Source organism: Zingiber officinale, chromosome 1A, assembly GCF_018446385.1.
Source record: "Zingiber officinale cultivar Zhangliang chromosome 1A, Zo_v1.1, whole genome shotgun sequence".
Classification (NCBI taxonomy): domain Eukaryota; kingdom Viridiplantae; phylum Streptophyta; class Magnoliopsida; order Zingiberales; family Zingiberaceae; genus Zingiber; species Zingiber officinale.
In genome coordinates, this window is record NC_055987.1 from 111,132,560 (window position 1) to 111,151,241 (window position 18,682).

Consider the following 18,682-nt stretch of genomic DNA (forward strand, 5'->3'; position numbering starts at 1 on the left):
CCTCAATTATCAAATAATAATAATAATAATAATAATAATAATAATAATAATAATAGGAATTCGCTCGTCAACTCAAAATTCCACTTATAATTCAACACCGTCCAAAATACGCTGAAATTTGAACGTGGCCCAATAAGATGTGATGCCTGAAAAGGCCCAATTGATTGAGAACGGCCCAATTAGAAAATCGTCGAGAGGCCTCTTCCGATAGCAGAGCGCAGAGGAAACCATACTTCGACAGCATCCATGGCGGCTACTCCTTCCGCCAGCAAATGCTTCCTTGTCACCGGTCCTCCCGTAATTTTTTTCTCCAAATCTGTTATTTCTCTACTTTCTGTTGATCTCACGGTTTCTAGATTCGCAGGGCGTGGGGAAGACGACCTTGATAACGCGGGTTTTTGAAGCTCTGCGAGCTTCCCATCCTCAGATCACAATACAGGGATTCTATACCCGTACTCATCTCTTTCCTCCTCCATCTTCCATCTCCTTGCCCTCTCTCTTACCCTTCTTTTTTTGTTGCTTTTGTTTGTGTTTTAAGTTTTCATTTGGTTTTCATGTGATGCAGGCGAGGTGAGAGAGGGCTCCGACCGGGTCGGATTTGAAGTCGTCACCTTGGACGGGATGCGCGGCCCTCTGGCTTCCTCCAAGATCTCAAGGTTTGTTTGGCCTCATGTTTTTTGCTCATTTGCTGTTGCATTGGTGTTACAAGTGGTTTGAGATAGTGATGGTGCGAATGAGTTTGCTTAATTCTTAATGAAGTAAAATGATATACAATAATACATATAAGAATAGCTATTGCACATGGAACACACTAAGTGATATCATTTCCTTTGCAAGTTTGGAAAAAGCATACTAGCATTTCAATTGAAAGCACTCTATATATTATGTTAATAAACAAGCTTGATAGATTGATTTCATTTTTTGGTTTAACAAACATGCTTGAAGAAAGCTGTGCTTAGCTTAGCTTAGCTCATCTACAACCTTACTTAGATCCATATTACTAGCACCAATTAGTTAAGACTCACAACCTCTTGTTTTTGCACATCATGGGAAAATGGCACTAATGGGTACTGTTGTAGACATTCCAGAGGGAGTGATCCAATATCCGTTGTTCATTCTGGTTATGGCTGTTTTTTCCAATCTGATTGGGAATTTGCTTAACAGTGTTTTTGATTCATGATCTAGCTGATCATTCTATTGGGCGAGATAAATATTGAATTTGCTGCTAGTGATGTTCTCTATAAGAGTTCGTAGGAAGAAGTCCTTAACCTAAAAATTCTAATGTTGGGACTTGAAATTGCCCCCTTTTGGTTTATCTTCATAATTAACAGCCTTCAATGTTGGATACCACGGTCTTGTGCTAATTATCTTTAAAATAGCAATTTTTGGTTCAGCTAGTATATATACTTATAATGTTTTTGGTTCAATTATCTGAAAAAAAAAAGTACTTAATTATTAATTGAATATGTCTTATAACATATAAAAAATATTGTTATTTAATAGAATAATAACTTTAATATTTAATTATATTAATTATACTGGTAGTATTTACTTATCAAAAATATTCTTTAACTCATCAAATCTTATGCTATTAAACAATGAATTATATAATTTATTTAAAACAATTCTTTATGATCTATCCATTTCTTCCATCTACATTGAAAAAATGACACTCTAGGAATGCGGTGTTTCGAGTAAAAGCACTTTCAACATAAATTTACCTACCACTTTATTTAACACTTTTTTTTTGTTGCTTCTACCTCTCTGTGTTTGTAATTACATAGATGATATTTTTCTTTTTATGATTCTGTATTTTACCCTAGTCATTCCATGTTGTTGTAGTTTCTTTGGGCATAATTAACTTATATTTGTAATTGTAGCACAGAGTCCCTTAGATGGCCTACTGTTGGAAAATACAAAGTGGATGTTGAATCATTTGAGTCCTTAGCGTTGCCTCAGATGCAGGTTAGTCGAGATTAACACTTGCGAATTGCGATTCGGGCATCGATAGTGCTTATGTTATGGCATACACCTACAGGTCAAAGAAGGAACCAACCTCTTCATAATTGATGAAGTTGGCAAAATGGAGCTATATAGTTCTTCCTTTTTCCCTGCTGTTTTGAGAATTCTTGATTCCAACGTCCCTTTCTTGGCTTCGATACCCATACCCAAGTTCGGCCGAGACATTCCTGGAGGTACAATGTAGCTTTTCAATTGCAGCTTAAAGTTCATCTTCTTCTTGGTGTTGCTAAATGAATTTTGGCTGAATTTTGTCATATTTTTTAGATCTGTTTGCTGCTTTTGTGATGTGCAGTTGCAAGATTGAGGAATCATCCTGGAGCGACTATTTTCACATTGGATCCAGGAAATAGAGATGCCATGAAAGACAGGATATACTCTCAAATTGTTAGCCTTCTACAAAACTAAATGTGCTTCCACTTCTTGCTGGCTGAAGATGATATAATTTAGATGGCGAACGAGGGATCGGTTCATATTGATGGAGAATGGACTAATAAGTGAACCATTTTGATGGAAAATTAGTGATGACAAATGATACAATCATGTTAGTTTTGGGACAGATGTAGCACGAATTTTTTGGATTTCGCTCAAAGGTTTCAGACGTATTTGATTTTATTTTGAAATAATAGGTGATGTCTTTTCCTTTTAAAAGTAAATTTTACACATTCTAAAACACATTCGGTGATATTGTTTTATTTTATATATATATATATATATATGATAATTTTAGTTATTAAATTTCACTTTTTTTTTCAGGTCTTGACAATTTTAAATGTAAGGTTGTGGAATCAATATTACTACGAGGCCGAGCTGTCTGTTACCAGAAAAAGATAATATTTTTAACTACAATATACACCGAATTTATTATAATATTTGACACATGTGTAGCCGTTTCTTAGTCGATCAAAAAATTACGTTTAGTTAAAAAAAAATCTTTCTGAAAAGAAAAGATTTCCGTTGTTTATGTCTAGTTTTTGGATGGTTTTTATATAATAGAAATAAATATGTTAATAAAAAGGAACATTACATCCGCTTCCATAGCATAGTGGTAGTGCGTTCGCTTCGTAAGCGAAAGGTCGCGAGTTCGATCCTCGCTGGGAGCTGTTACTTATTTTACTATTCCACGATTAATCGCAGTTGCAGGCAATTCTGGCGCCTTCCGAGCTCCGGCCTGAGTTTTTGTAAGAATAATTTTTAATTTTTTAAAAAAAAATATTTTAAAGTTAACTAGAGCTAAAGTACAAAGTATTTTGAAGTATTTGAGAATGGCAGTCAAAAAATTAATATATGGTAAAATTGATGAATGCTTACTTTTAAATTTAATTTTTAGTTAAATGATAATATTTTTAAACTAGATAAATTTAATTATCTAAATATAATTTTGATATGCTATTTATTTATATAATTTTTTTATTTAAATATTGTATCAAAATTAATTTTTTATAATAAAAATTATATATATATAATTAATAAAAATAAAAATGACAAAAAATTTACAAATACATAAAAATATGTATAAAAATTCTAAAATATAAATTATATAAAAATATAAAATATTATTTAAAAAATAAATGTCGTGGTAATTATGTAAAATGATTAAATTATTAAAGTAAAAAATGGGATGATAATTATATAAAATGAATAATTTATTAAGAACATAAATGTCAACTTTTAATTTTAGACTATAAGAAGCAATAAACAACATCAAATTCATGCTTCCAACTTTTAATTACCCTAGTTAGGTTTCAAACCGTGATAATCCACCAAACACCTTACCTCTAAGGCGAGCTAAAGATTGCATTTTACACAGTAGAAGGATGCTTGACAGGCATCAAGTGACAAAAAACCTAAGGATGCATTTGGTTCAGGATTATTCTTGATAATCTTGGTTATCCATTTAAGGTTATCAACAAACACCTTGATTCCGGGATTAATAAATTTTTTTATCAAAAATACCCTCCGATAAGAAAAAATATAGAAAAAAGAGAAAAAATGTAAAAAAAAATATTAAAAAATGTTTAAAATTTTTTAAAATAAATAATTTTAAAAAATAAAAATTTTTAAAAATATATAAATTTTAAAAATAAAAAATTTAAAAAATTTTAAAAAATTAAAAATTTTAAAAATTAAAAAATATAAAAAATAAAAATTTTATAAAAATTTAAAAATAAAATAAATAAATAAAAATTAAAATTTAAAAATGTAAAAAAATAAAAAAATATAAATATAACTAATATAAAAAATATAAAAACACTAAAAAAATAAAAAACACATAAAAAAGTAAAAAAAATATACAAGAAAAAGAAAAGTAAAAAAATATAAAAAAAATAAATAATAATAATAATATGTATAGTTGATTTTGTAACTGAGGGTAATACGATAAAATATTAAACTAAGGTATTTATTAAAACGTTCAAACAAATAAATTTTTGTTACATTATCTAGGTTGAATCAAACAATATTTGGTTATGTTTTATTCTTCATAATCTTGGTTATGTGATTACAACCAAGATTATACATGATAACTTGAACCAAATATACCCTAAGAATTTATGGACAAAAGGTCATAATTTTTATTTATCGCTTGAACATCATTACAAATGACTATTTAGAGGGTGCTTGATTGTTGTTAAGTAATGTGATAACACCGCATGTTTTTATCACCGCACCGCCCACGGGCTAGTACACGTGTTGCTAGTGCACTTCCACCAGGTTTCTCATTAAACGGTCAAGTACCAACTTACTGCAAACCGTAGGAGTACAAATTTATTGATGATAATATTCTTCCCTTACAAAAAGGCAAAATGCAGGAATGCTTGTGCTTTGTTGCACTCCCTTGAGCCTGAAAAATCAAGTTTACTAGGCGATCCAGAACATTTCCACAAGAAGTGACTGTTCAATTTGCACAGAGATCTAACATTGTATTTCCTTTGGGCTCCATTGAAGTTACAGATTACAGAATTCACAAAGAAAACCGTTTGCACATGATTTAGAGCAACTGCGGATGTGTAACTTTACCAACTTCTGAATCCAACTTGAGCTTAAAGTTCCACTAATGTCCATCGGGGTTTCTGTTCCAAGATAAGTACGATGGATCTCCAAGGGTCCTGCAATAACAAGTGAATCGACTTGCATGAGTCGCTAGGTAACATTGAACTTGAAATCAATCGGAGTAACAGATCTATTAGTTCCGAGTCAAACCTTGTTAACCTGATTTTTGCTTGTCAACTAAAGAAAATGTATTCATTGTACTGCTTACCATAAATGCTAATGACGAGCAAGATACTTACCTGGGCTTGAGCAGATAAAGAACTATGAAGGCTACCGCAAGAAATATGCAGAGGCTGCCAATTGTAAGATATGCAACACCAAGGAAACCATTCTTCCCACCTATCCATGAGGTAGTAGAAAGTACCAACCTCTTCTCCCCTTCAAAACTGTAAGTGTTGTAGTTGTTCTCTATTGTCACTGAGATTTGTTCATTGGCTGCGAGGTCTCTCTCAATTCTCCCATAGAGTTTTCTAAACTGTGGCAAGGCAGCTGTCCTCATCCAAACAATGAGATCTTCTTGCTCGCTCAACTGCAAATTTTATTACAATGACTGCTACCAACTTGAATACAGCAAATGATACAGAAATCAAAGACAGAGAAACACTTACAGGTATGCTTTCATTGAGCTTGGCACCTCCTATGAGACCTCCCTGCTGGAAGTTTTTAGGGTAGACATCACTGCCAAATTTGTGATCTTTGTCACTTTGCCAGGCGATGTTTTTCTTGTTCACCTCGATGACTTTGCTTTGTGTTGCAAATGAGTATGTGTCATTGAACAAGCTCCAAGCAATGAGTCCACATGGAACAATAGGAGACCCATCGGGAGTTGTGGCTTCAGGTGCACAATTAGTTGTCTCTAGCTCATATGCCTTGCTTCTTAGTTGCTTATCATTTCGGCTCTTAACATACCTTAAATTACCATATGATTGTAATTATGACGCAAATTATATTCCCTTTATACATAAATATAAATATGTTTTTATGAGAAATACAAACACTAACGCCCCGGTTAATGCTATACTCATAATAGAAATAACAATGTCGAAAACAAGTTTAGTGATACAATGAGTTTCACAATGCTTGGTTTGATGCATCAGGTATAACTTGTTAGTTATTTATCAGAAGTTGGAGGCTTTAAACAAATTAAAATGAGGAAAAAATAGTGACTTTTGAACCAAAAGGAAAAAAGCCATTTATTTTTAAAAAATGGAACATAATAAACCATTCTATGTTAACAATCTTAGAAAAAGTTAACTCAGTGTAGAGAAAAATCTAATCGAGAGGGACCTAAAAGATGTTTAAACCTGCGATGATTCTGATAGAAGTTGTCAAGCTCATAGTAAATATGAACAGGAGCCTTCATATTTTTAGGCACCTGAAATATGAATTGCTAATCTTTAGTACAAAATTCTTGCCCAAAAAAAAAAAAAATTACGTCACAATTGATCCACTCACGTTAAAAGTTGTTGTGCAAGTTTTGTTAGTCACACTGCTTTGGATGAATGCAAGTTTGTCATCCTGTGACTGCTGTGGGATGCAGTCTATGTCATATCTATAAACTATTTCAACCACCTGTATTTAAATAAGCACCATTAACTCCAGTTTCTTTGAAGGAAGAAAACATAATTAACCTACATTGCCAGATGCAGACAAAGAAGCGAGTCCAATTGGGATGAAGAGAACGCCAATGAGAATAAATGTTGATATTACCTGCAACATGAAAAATGAAAAATCTAGATACTCAGAATGACAACTCAACCTTTCTGTTTAAATTTAAAGGAATCCTCACATTTACTTACAATTGTCGGGGTTAATAGAGGTTTGCAAGCAGGAAGCTCCTGTTGTGTAAATCGTGAATCTAAGATTTTGAAAGCATTCAATGTCAATTAAACATGAGAGACAAGGCAATTTAAATAAAGGCAAAGGGGGTGGTTTTATCACAATGCTACTAATTTTATCATGATGCATTTTAGCTTGAAATGTATTTATTCAATGCACTTCTTGAAAATCAATGCAATGCCGAACGACTAAATTCAATAACAAAAAATAAAGACAAAAACAAAAAAGTAATGCCACAAAAACCTCTAATGCAGCCTACAACACAAAAAATAACAAGAAAAACTCTATGAAGAACATTAGCTGCTTTTAGATTTATTTTTCTATTCAGAATTTCAGATAGCAATATGTTGGGGGGTAAAGTTTATAATAGGCTTCTAGAATATGGTAAAGATGAGCAATAGGAATCAAAATGCATGTCTAGGTGATATGTACGGCATTACAACAAGTTCTTCCAATTTATTCTCCAAAAAGTCGACCTTTTAACCCTAAACACATCGATCCCTAGGGTCAGTCCAATCCTTCTTAACGCACATTGCTTATGGTCCCAAATGAGATGTAATCGATCCAAACCGTGTAAAAAGGAAACAAAAGGGAGACTTACAATTGGGTTTCTTGGACTTCTTCCTCCGTTCGGTCGCCCCGTCGGTTTCAGGCGTGGAATCCCCCGTTGGGATCATGGCAGAGACGCAATCGAGCAAAAGGGGATCGACGAGAGCGCAGAGGCGGAAGAAGGATGGAGGAAAAAAAACGAGGAGCGCATTGAAAAGGCGCACCCCGGAACCGATGGGAATCCTCTTGATGCGGGGCAAATGCGCACTGCATGGTTTCTAATTTAGCCAACGAAAATTATATGCGCATTCAATAATTTCAGGGGTACTTTTCAAAATTCACCCAATATTTATTATCAAAATGTTTTTAATATTTCCATTTATTAAAATATTTCTAATAATTTGGAAGAGTAACATAGTTAATTTTTTTTTTTAAGTTAGTAATAGGTATCCCTCCCTTTGGATCAATTAAGGACCCTAGCGAAAGTCTCTTGTGATGACGACTTGGAAAAGGGAATTGAAAGAACTTAAAAGGGTTAGAAGAGAGGCTAAAGAGAACCTTAACAAAATTTCTCAAACACTCAAATCAAATTTTAAAAGAGTGTTTGTGAGAGAAAATAGCAAAGAAGTAAAAATGATAAAATCTCATGCACGATGTTGCCATCATTAAGATTTTCAAAGGGCGTACCCCTTCCTTCTACACCAAAGGGTGTGCCCTTCTATAACTGGCATCATTATAATCACTATATCGTATTCGAGCGTGAGAGTGATTTGCTCTGAGCCCAATCCTAAATTTGACTAGTGGATCTTGGATGTGATTCAGACTGAATCGAGTCGAGCTCGATTGTGAGTCAGTTGATTTGACCCGAGTTTAACCATGAGTTGACTATCACAATCTGAGTGCATTAATCAAGTCCTAGGCCTATCACGTGATTCTATTATTCCCGCCACATAACGAGTTTGAACATCTTATTACACTTTACAAGTGAGTTTCACGATTCATTCGAATCAAGTCTGGGCATCTGAAGAAAGATTTGAGGGGGTGTTTGGTTTAGGGGAATAGGAGTGGGGAATGAAAATGAGAATCATTGATTGTCATTATTAATGTTTGGATTATAGAAATAGGAATGCAAATAAGGGAATGAATCTTTGAAATTGGGTAATAACTCATTCCCATGTACTTCCCCTTCAATGAGCCATTACCCTATTTTCATCAATCAAAATATTCCCTTATTCCAAAAATACCCTTGAGCTAAAACTAAAATTTTCTTTCTTAATATCAAATATCAAAATATATTTATTTATTTTTTTTTCATATCACTTCTCTCTCCTTGTTCTCTCTCATCATATTTTCTCTCTCATCATTTTATCACACACTTTCTCTCTCCTATCACACTCTCTTTCCTTTTTTTCTCATTACACTTTCTCTCTCATCATACTTTCTCTCTCCTCAATCTCTTCCATCGTACTCTCTTCTTTCTTTTTTTTCTCATCATACTTTCTCTCTCATCATACTCTCTCTCTCCTCAATCTCTCCCATCACACTCCCTTTTCTCTTTTTTTCTCATTACACTTTCACTCTCATCACACTTTCTCTCTTCTCAATCTCTCTTGTCACACTCCCTCCTTTTTTTCCTCAACACACTTTCTCTCTCACCATACTTTCTCCCTCATCATACTTTCTCTCTCCTCAATCTCTCCCATCACACTCAATGTTCTCCTTTTTTCATCACACTTTCTCTCTCATCATACTGTAGAACCGTTAGATTCGATAGAGGGGGGGTGAATATCGATTCGAAAAAACAAGAGTTTAAGCGCAGCGGAAAAAGATAAAGTAGACACAAATATTTTTACTTCGTTCGGAGCCTGTGACGACTCCTACTCGAAGGCCCGTGGTCCTTGACCACTTTCGTTGGGCAATCACTAGCAAGTCGAAATATGATTACAGAAAAAGTACAGGAGATGCTAGTAATAATAAAGCAATACTGACAAAAAGAAAATTAAACAAAAACCGGAAGAGCACTTTTGTCAGAGCGTTGTTGGCGTCGCACTTGAACGTCGGCGGCAAGATCGCAGAAGAGTTCTCGATCAAAGTTGATTCAAGCTCCTGCGGGGCTTCTTTATATCTTGTTCGGCGCTGGATCCCTTCCGGCGCTGACGAATCGCTCAAATCAAGATGCTCCACGTAGCGACGAGGTGTCCGGATAAAATTCGCCTCCCGGATCCTCCGGGCGCCCGGACCACCTTGTTCCAGAGTCTCCTTTTCCCGCAAAACAAGGTTAGTCCGAGGTAAATATATATCATACAAAACAAAGTGTACAGTTAAAGTTCAACAGATAGATAAAGAGAGTATGACTTAGATTCCGTCTTTCCGAGATCGGAATCTAGTCACGATCTCGACTTAGACATCTGAAATGGATCTAAGCCGGATCGACGCCTAATGTCCCCTTCCCGGGAACGCTTCCTCACAGTCACTCCCCTCCAGTGACTTACCTCACTTACCTGCCAGACGTCCGGTCAGCCCGTCGACTCCAAGCGTCCGGTCAGCCCGTTGACCCGCTTGGACTTCTCGCCAGCTATCCGGTCAGCCCGTCGACCTAGCTGGACTTCTCGCCAAGCGTCCGGTCAGCCCGTCGACCCGCTTGGACTTCTCGCCAGCTATCCGGTCAGCCCGTCGACCTAGCTGGACTTCGTGCCAGACATCCGGTCAACCCGTCGACCTGTCTGGGCTTCTCCTGCACACTTGATCAAAGTGTCAGACAATAACAAACTAACTTAACCTGATTTGTCATTCATCAAAACCTGGGTTAAATCGTTAGTACTAACCGCACCAACAATCTCCCCCTTTTTGATGGAATGACAACCTGGTTAAGTTAGTGAAAACATATGCAAGTACAACATGCATTTATGTGGTTTTTAAGTTAGTTAGTATTTTCAAATTAGTTTAGCTAACTTAACCACCTAACCCTCCTCCCCCTTTGGCATTCATCAAAAAAAATGAACAAAGGTAAATAATCATAGTGAAGAGTTACTGTAACAGGTAATCAAATTTTGAAAGATATCTAAGTTTGGTTCAAAATTTGAACGATAAAAGTACAATTTTTAACACCAAGTAAAAAAAATAGTCAAGTTGACTTGGGGGAGTTTAAAGTTTTGAAAACTTGTTTAAAGCATTAGCTTTTAGCTTTTAGAAAAATTGCTAAGTTTAGATAGTCTAATTTTCAAACATATGTGTATAAGGTCTAAATTTCAAGATCAAGTTTAAATTTTCAAAACAAGTTTCAACTTTGAAACGCTTTTCAAACATAAGTTTTCAAAATCAAAATTCCAAAACTAAGTTTGAAAATTTTATTTTTCAAAACTGATTGAAAAATACTAGAAAAATTCAGTTTTCTAGAATACTAGAAAAGTACTAGTTTCAAAATCATGGTTTAAAATACTAGAAAAGTTCAGTTTTTAAGTACTAAGTAAAAAGGATAAAAAGTTTGTGATTTAAAACAAACAATTTTGAGTTGATTTTAAAAAAAATCACAATTTTAAGCAAGTTGATTTTGAAAATTGATTTTTAAACTTTGATTTTCAAAATTAAGGAAAATGATTTTGAGAAGCTTAGTTTGTAAACTTAAGTTTTGAAAAATCTAATTTCCACAATTTTCAAAACTAAGTTAAATCTAATTTTCAAAATCAATTTTCAATAAAATGTAAAACCCAATTCTTAAAAACAACTTAGTTTTATAAGAGTTAGTTTTCAAAAGTAGGTTTAAGAAATTTTTAAGAAAATATTTTTCAAACAAAATTTAAAATATTTTATATAAAGGAAAAAATTTTTAATTAATTCCTCCCCCTGAACCTGACATAAAATTTGAAAATATTTGCTAAAAATATTCAAAGTAGATATATATTTATTTTTTAAATTGAGGTAGAATTTTCTAGAGAGATTTTAAAGAGAAGATTAAAAAAATAACACTTCAGGAGATAATTAAACAATAAACCTCCCCCTTAATTTGATACTCCTTTAATTTATTAATCCTCCTTATTTATTACTTCCCCTTAATATACAATTTTACAATCGTAACATATTTTTGTACCTAAGTGTTTTAGACGATTGTATAATTATCTTTATAAAATTGTTCATTTAAATTTGACTAACTGTAATTAATGTTAGATTAAGTTGAAATAAATTAACCTTTAGTGTAATGTTAAGTAAGATAAGTTGTTATTAATTCAATAATTGATCAATATTAATAATTTATTGATTAAATTTTGCTATAATCTAAATTTTGTATTAATTGATGAAGGTGTTAGTTATAATTTAACTTTTCATTTACTTCCTTTTAAGTTGGATTGACTTAGTTTAAAGTTGGTGGTAATTTGAAGTTAAACTCGTTATTAAACAAGGTTAAGTAAGGTTCAATTTAAGTCAAACTTTAATTATGTTTTAATAAAAATAATTAATATTTTAAAGGTTGATTAAGAAAAATGACTTAGAGTAATTTTAATATTTTTACTAAGGTTAAACCTAGGTTCTAATCAAATCAAGATTAGTTCTCAAATAAAGTTAAACTTAAATAGTTAAGTTCTACTTATTAATTACATAATTAAGTTTAAAGTTGAAGTTAACGGAATTTAAGTTTTTAAGTTAGGTGTCTAAGTTTTAAAAGAATTATAATAATTATTATTTTTAAGGGATTTCTAACAGGAATTTAATGACAATTAATATACGTTCAATTCAGTTTTGATTTTAGATTAAAATTAATATCAATGATTAATTTAGCTTTAAGTTTTAAGTTTAAGTTAAATTTTTAAGTTTTAATTTTCAGTTAGGTTAAATTAAAAAATAATTTTAAGGTTAAAATGATGTTTAAGATTAAAAATGAGTTTAAAGTCAAAATAATAATTTTTAAAGTGAAAATAGTCTATAGAAATAATTTATTATTATTACTATTTTTTTAAGTTAAAAGAATTTTATTATAGTGAAAAAATAAGAAGAATTTTTCAAAATGATACATAATTTTTAAACTAGTTTTAAATGATTTTTAAAAGTTTTTTAAAATAATTTTTGAAATAATTTTTAAGTTAAAATAATTTAAAAATATAATTTTTATATTAAAATAATTTTTAAAATAACAATAATTTTGAAAAGGTTTTAAAAGAATTTTTTAAAGTTTTTGAAAATGATTTTTAAAATAGTTTTTAAAATAATTTTTAAAATAGTTTTTTTAAAATAATTTTTAAAATGTTTTAAAAGAATTTTTTAAAGTTTTTAAAATGATTTTTAAAATAGTTTTTTTTTTAAATAATTTTTAAAATAGTTTTTAAAATAATTTTTAAAATAGTTTTTAAAATAATTTTTAAAATGTTTTAAAAGAATTTTTAAAAGAATTTTTTAAAGTTTTTAAAATAGTTTTTTTTTTTAAAATTTGGAAATAATTTTAAAATAATTTTTAAGTTTAGAATAAAATTTTTAAGTTAAATATAAAATTTTTAAAGTTAAATTTAAAATTATTTTTTTTTAAAGTTGATTTTTGTTTTAAATAATTTTTTGAAGTTAATTTAATTTTTAAAATAATTTTTAAAGTTAATTTAATATATATATATATATATATATTTTAAAATTAATTTAGTTTTAATTCGAAATTTAATTTTTAATTAATTCAAAATTTAATTTTAATTTGAAATTCAAAATTTAATTTTAATTAATTTTAATTTAAAATTCAATTTGAAATTTGAAATTTGAAATTTTAATTTTAATTTGAAATTCAATTTGAAATTTGAAATTTAATTTTAATTAATTTTAATTTAATTTGAAAATTAATTTGATCCTTATTCATCTCACCCGATCTAGATTATCAATCAGGGAATCCTATAATTTTGTGAGATGAATTAGATTTAATTACAGAGTTTGTTTTAACTTTTGTTAGATTCAGGTTTAGCTTTGGTCTCAACAAATAGGCATTCTTCGGATAAACTTCTAAGCTTGGTGAGTCACTTGGACGTCATTAGAAGTAGCCAACCTTTCGAGGTTTTCCGAATAGTCCTATCCACGGAGCTTAATATTAAACCTTGGTCTAACTAGTTAGGATCCATTTAAGGGTAGCTTCGGTCAGTTCCACTTGGCCAAATGCACCAGATCGAAGCCATATCTTTCTAGACATGCGATGCTCAAGCTTCCCTAACGTACTATCATCCAAAAACTTCACCAGTACCATGATTCATGTTAAACTTGGTCTCTTTTTAACTAATCCTAATTACCCTGTCGGGTTAGTTTGTTTGGGTTACCCTGTCGGGTAAGTTAGTTTTGGAGGTACCAGCTATTCTGGAGTCTCCCCCTGAATTATTGGCCATTAATTTAATATTTTTGTATAATTAGAGTTGGTTTTAGTTAAGTTTTAATGTTTAGTTTGTAATTTAAATTTAAGTTTTTAATTTTGAATTAATTAAATTGGTCAAATTATCTTTCTTTAAGAGAGTGTATTTAATATTTGAATTTTCTTTCAATTTCAATTTTATTGAGTTAATTAAATTATCCTTCTTTAATAGCTTATTTTTAAAGTTTAAGTTTTTATTTATTTTTAAATTTGAATTAACTAAACTGTTTGAATTATATTTTCTTAACGGTTTATCTTTTAGCTTTTTATTAATTGTTAATTTTGAAATTTCTAGATTATTTTTGTTTAATTTGTTATCTTTAACATTTAATTTTAAGTTTGTTAACTTTCGTTTTGATTTTATCAAAGTGTTTGATTTTATCCTTATATTTTCTTTACCTTTTAAGTTGATATAATTAGTGGAATTTATTAAATAAGTCTTATCATTAAAATTTAATTTTTTGTTAATTAAATTATCTTGGGTTTGGATAGAATTTTCCAGATTGATATTGTCTAGATTATTAAATAATTTATTAATTATGTCTAGATTAATATTGACCTTGTCATCCTTTTTGTTCGAATTTTCAAATTTGTTTAGGTTTAAATTCGAATTTTTAGATTTATTGATTATTTTTAGATTTTCTGTATTTTCTAAATTAATTATATTTATTTTATCAGAAAATATCCTAGGAGTATTTTCGCAAGTATTGTCATGTATACTATTTTCACATATACTTTCAGACATATCCAAATTAACATGCACATATTTTAAACTACTACTAGCAAGGGTGTTTTGGTAATTATTACTAACCTTGAGCGCAACCCCTAATTCAGCAGGCTTCTCCGTTGGATTTGACTCGAGTCCGGATTCGACTTTAACTTGATCTTCTAGCTCCATTGGCGTCTCGTGAAGCTTGATCAACTGGGTCCATAGCTCATATGCATTCTTGTATTTTTCTAGTCTGCATATAATATTGTTAGGTAAAATATTATAAATAATTTTACTTACGTTTTTATTCAGCTCCGAGTTCTGAGAAGGTTTTTTCAATATTAGCATATAATCGATATCTACGCTTCCTAAGAAGCATTCCATTCTTCGCCTCCAGTAGTTGAAATCTTCATCGTACGGTGGTGGTTCATTGGGGTTCCATCCTTCTTGAAAAGACATTGTTCTTGCACACAATGAAACAAAGACAAAATCCCAAGACTTGGTCTTGGATTAGCAGTGCTGGAAAAAAAAATAATATTTCACTAAATTTTTTTTTAAATAATAAAATATTATTAAAATATTAATAAAAAATATTATCTCAAATTTTTGAAAATGTAATATTTTGTCGATACTAAATAATAGTGAAAAGATGACGATGTATTTTTCAAAACCAGTTTTGGAGGGAAAAAACGAAAGGCGTAAGGTTTTATTTTAAAAACGAACGATATATAATTTTTCTTTAAAAAGACCCCCTCTTTGTCTGATTGGTGGTTGCACCAAATCAGAGCGGTACCTGCTCTGATACCACTTGTAGGACTGTTAGATTCGATAGAGGTGGGGTGAATATCGATTCGAAAAAACAAGAGTTTAAGCGCAGCGGAAAAAGATAAAGTAGACACAAATATTTTTACTTCGTTCGGAGCCTGTGACGACTCCTACTCGAAGGCCCGTGGTCCTTGACCACTTTCGTTGGGCAATCACTAGCAAGTTGAAATATGATTACAGAAAAAGTACAGGAGATGCTAGTAATAATAAAGCAATACTGACAAAAAGAAAATTAAACAAAAACCGGAAGAGCACTTTTGTCAGAGCGTTGTTGGCGTCGCACTTGAACGTCGAGCAGCAAGATCAGCAGAAGAGTTCTCAGTCAAAGTTGATTCTGAAGCTCCTGTCTGGGGCTTCTTTTATATGCTGTTCCGGGCGCCTGGATCCCTTCCGGGCGCCTGGAGTGTGACGTAACTGCTCAAATCAAGATGCTCCACGTAGCGACGAGGTGTCTGGATAAAATTCGCCTTCCGGGCGCCCGGATCCCTTCCGGGCGCCCGGACCTCCGGGCGCCCGGACCACCTTGTTCCAGAAAGACTCCTTTTTCCTGCAAAACAAGGTTAGTCCGAGGTAAATATATATCCTGTAAAACAAATGGTTAGCACAGTTAAAGTTCAACAGATAGATAAAGAGAGTATGACTTAGATTCCGTCTTTCCGAGACCGGAATCTAGTCACGATCTCGACTTAGACATCCGAAATGGATCTAAGCCGGATCGACGCCTAATGTCCCCTTCCCGGGAACGCGTCCTCACAGTCACTCCCCTCCAGTGACTTACCTCACTTACCTGCCAGACGTCCGGTCAGCCCGTCGACCCGTCTGGACTTCTCGCCAAGCGTCCGGTCAGCCCGTTGACCCGCTTGGACTTCTCGCCAGCTATCCGGTCAGCCCGTCGACCTAGCTGGACTTCTCGCCAAGCGTCCGGTCAGCCCGTCGACCCGCTTGGACTTCTCGCCAGCTATCCGGTCAGCCCGTCGACCTAGCTGGACTTCGTGCCAGACATCCGGTCAATCCGTCGACCTGTCTGGGCTTCTCCTGCACACTTGATCAAAGTGTCAGACAATAACAAACTAACTTAACCTGATTTGTCATTTATCAAAACCTGGGTTAAATCGTTAGTGCTAACCGCACCAACACATACTTTATCTCTCACCATACTTTCTCTCTCCTCAATGTCTCTCATCACACTCTCTCTCCTCATTTTTCTCATTACATTTTCTCTCTCTTCATCCTCTCCCATTGTATTTTCTCTCACATCATATTTTCTCTTTCATCTTCTCTCATCATGCTCTCTCCTATCACACTCTCTTTTCTCATTTTCTCTCTTCACACTTTCTCTCTCTTCATTCTTTCACATCACACTTTCTCCCTCTTCATTCTCTCTCATCATACTTTCTCTCTCATCATTCTCTTTCATCATATTTTTCTCTCACATTTATCTTTCTCTCACATCTAATTTTTTCTCTTATTTTTCTTTAAGGGTAAAAAAGAAAATTTTGATTTATTCCGATAGGAAATATGCAACTAACCAAACATTACTTTTAAGAGTGATATTCATGCTCATACTCATTCTCATTTCACAATACAATGATTCTCATTTCGATTCCTATTTCTAACAAAGAACCAAACGCCCCCTCAGGGAGCTTATAAAAAACAGAAAACAATCATTTCATTTTTTTTAAAAACACTTTCTTCCTTTCTTTTATTCCTCTAAATTTGAGAGATATATGGTCCGATTAATATTTTAATTGGAGTTTTTTTTATAAGATTCAATTTTTAAAATTTAATTGAAACTATATTGTATTGCAATTGTTTTTCTTTTTTTTTTAATCGAAAAATGTAAATATATGTTTATCCATAGAATACATTTATATTGTTAAAAACTAAATGTGGTATTTCTGTTGTTGTTATTGCTATTATCAATTTAAAAATATCTCTTATTGAATTATTTTTAATTTTTATAATTTAATAATGTTGATATGCTAAAACATTTTTCCTTGAACTAGACCATGTTTTATTAATATATTAATTTTAAATTGTCATTGTTAAATTGAATACACTAGTAATTTCATTAATCCTACAAATTTCATTTTTATTAGATATGAAACGAAATGAAATTTAAAGAAATCAATAAAATTAAACATCTTCCTCCTCTATTTCCTGGTACATAGTTTGTACCCGCATGGAATAGAAGACCTACTTTATAATATTAATTTAAGAGAAATGATATTTATCTAGAATTTTCATCTAGAAAATTCATCTAGATAGACACATAAATGATGGACCCACAAAAAGTGAAATGGTGGGTCCAATCATTTATGTGTCTATCTAGATGAATTTTCTAGATGAATTTTCTAGATGAGTATCACAACTCTTAATTTAAATATATGAAATACAAACAGTATAACATCGCAGGGATAGCTCAGTTGGGAGAGTTGGGAGAGCGTCAGACTGAAGATTTGAAGGTCGCGTGTTTGATCCATGTTCATCGTAATTTTTGGAACTTTACCAATCCCCTCCAAACGTGACTGTTCAAGTTTTCATTTTATTTCCCTTTGTATTTTAGAAAATTTATAGTGATATTAAATACTTTACTTTTTCGTTACTTTCAAAACATTGCAGGGATAGCTCAGTTGGGAGAGCGTCAGACTGAAGATCTGAAGGTCGCGTGTTCGATCCACGCTCACCGCAATTTTTGGAACTTTACCAATCCCCTCCAAACGTAACTGTTCAAGTTTTCATTTTTTTCCCTTGTATTTTAGAAAATTTATAGTGATATTAAATACTTCACTTTTTCGTTACTTTTAAAACATCGCGGGGATAGCTCAGTTGGGAGAGCGTCAGACTGAAGATCTGAAGGTCGCGTGTTCGATCCACGCTCACCGCAATTTTTGGGAACTTTACCAATCCCCTCCAAACGTAACTTGTTCAAGTTTTCATTTTTTCCCCTTGTATTTTAGATAATTTATAGTGATATTAAATATTTCACGTTTTCATTACTTTCACAACATCGCGGGGATAGCTCAGTTGGGAGAGCGTCAGACTGAAGATCTGAAGGTCGCGTGTTCGATCCACGCTCACCGCAATTTTTGAAACTTTAATTCTTTTTATTGGACTTCGCTTCGCCCGCGGGCCGCGAGATTTTCCTGCAAAAGTTTTTGAATTTTCCAATCCCCCCCAAACGTAACCCTTACTTTTCAAGTTTTCATTTTTCCCCTTGCATTTTAGAAAATTTATAATGATATTAAATATTTCACTTTTTCGTTACTTTCAATTTTTTATTTTTTTCCACGTATTTTAAAACTTCAACACAACTTCGAGCG

General features: G+C 32.2%; 2 protein-coding genes and 4 non-coding genes across 6 annotated transcripts; 5 read left to right on the forward strand and 1 right to left on the reverse strand.

The window, feature by feature from the left end:
- The first annotated feature begins 218 nt into the window (after positions 1-218).
- Positions 219-2,675, forward strand: LOC122009187 (cancer-related nucleoside-triphosphatase homolog). Its single transcript, XM_042565247.1, has 6 exons — positions 219-297; positions 365-452; positions 566-656; positions 1,881-1,965; positions 2,039-2,195; positions 2,315-2,675. The coding sequence occupies exons 1-6, from the start codon at positions 247-249 to the stop codon at positions 2,425-2,427; spliced, it is 585 nt and encodes a 194-aa protein (XP_042421181.1). The 5' UTR covers positions 219-246; the 3' UTR covers positions 2,428-2,675.
- A 375-nt stretch (positions 2,676-3,050) lies between these two features.
- TRNAT-CGU lies at positions 3,051-3,122 on the forward strand. The gene has a single exon. It is a non-coding gene; the product is annotated as a tRNA-Thr (tRNA).
- A 1,637-nt stretch (positions 3,123-4,759) lies between these two features.
- Positions 4,760-7,725, reverse strand: LOC122028557 (putative ALA-interacting subunit 4). Its single transcript, XM_042587402.1, has 8 exons — positions 7,511-7,725; positions 6,870-6,928; positions 6,706-6,780; positions 6,526-6,642; positions 6,375-6,445; positions 5,679-5,979; positions 5,310-5,599; positions 4,760-5,126 (listed from the first exon to the last, which is right to left on the reverse strand). The coding sequence occupies exons 1-8, from the start codon at positions 7,584-7,586 to the stop codon at positions 5,072-5,074; spliced, it is 1,044 nt and encodes a 347-aa protein (XP_042443336.1). The 5' UTR covers positions 7,587-7,725; the 3' UTR covers positions 4,760-5,071.
- A 10,252-nt stretch (positions 7,726-17,977) lies between these two features.
- Positions 17,978-18,050, forward strand: TRNAF-GAA. The gene has a single exon. It is a non-coding gene; the product is annotated as a tRNA-Phe (tRNA).
- A 123-nt stretch (positions 18,051-18,173) lies between these two features.
- On the forward strand, positions 18,174-18,246 carry TRNAF-GAA. The gene has a single exon. It is a non-coding gene; the product is annotated as a tRNA-Phe (tRNA).
- Positions 18,247-18,371: 125 nt separating this feature from the next.
- TRNAF-GAA lies at positions 18,372-18,444 on the forward strand. The gene has a single exon. It is a non-coding gene; the product is annotated as a tRNA-Phe (tRNA).
- The last annotated feature ends 238 nt before the right edge of the window (positions 18,445-18,682 follow it).

Coding starts and splice junctions, on each gene's coding strand:
- LOC122009187 (XM_042565247.1), top strand. CDS start 247: ATGGCGGCTACTCCTTCCGCCAGCAAATGCTTCCTTGTCACCGGTCCT. Junction 298..364: donor TCCTTGTCACCGGTCCTCCC/GTAATTTTTTTC, acceptor CTAGATTCGCAG/GGCGTGGGGAAGACGACCTT. Junction 453..565: donor AATACAGGGATTCTATACCC/GTACTCATCTCT, acceptor CATGTGATGCAG/GCGAGGTGAGAGAGGGCTCC.
- LOC122028557 (XM_042587402.1), bottom strand. CDS start 7,586: ATGATCCCAACGGGGGATTCCACGCCTGAAACCGACGGGGCGACCGAA. Junction 6,929..7,510: donor GAAGTCCAAGAAACCCAATT/GTAAGTCTCCCT, acceptor TCAAAATCTTAG/ATTCACGATTTACACAACAG. Junction 5,980..6,374: donor TTCTATCAGAATCATCGCAG/GTTTAAACATCT, acceptor TGGTAATTTAAG/GTATGTTAAGAGCCGAAATG.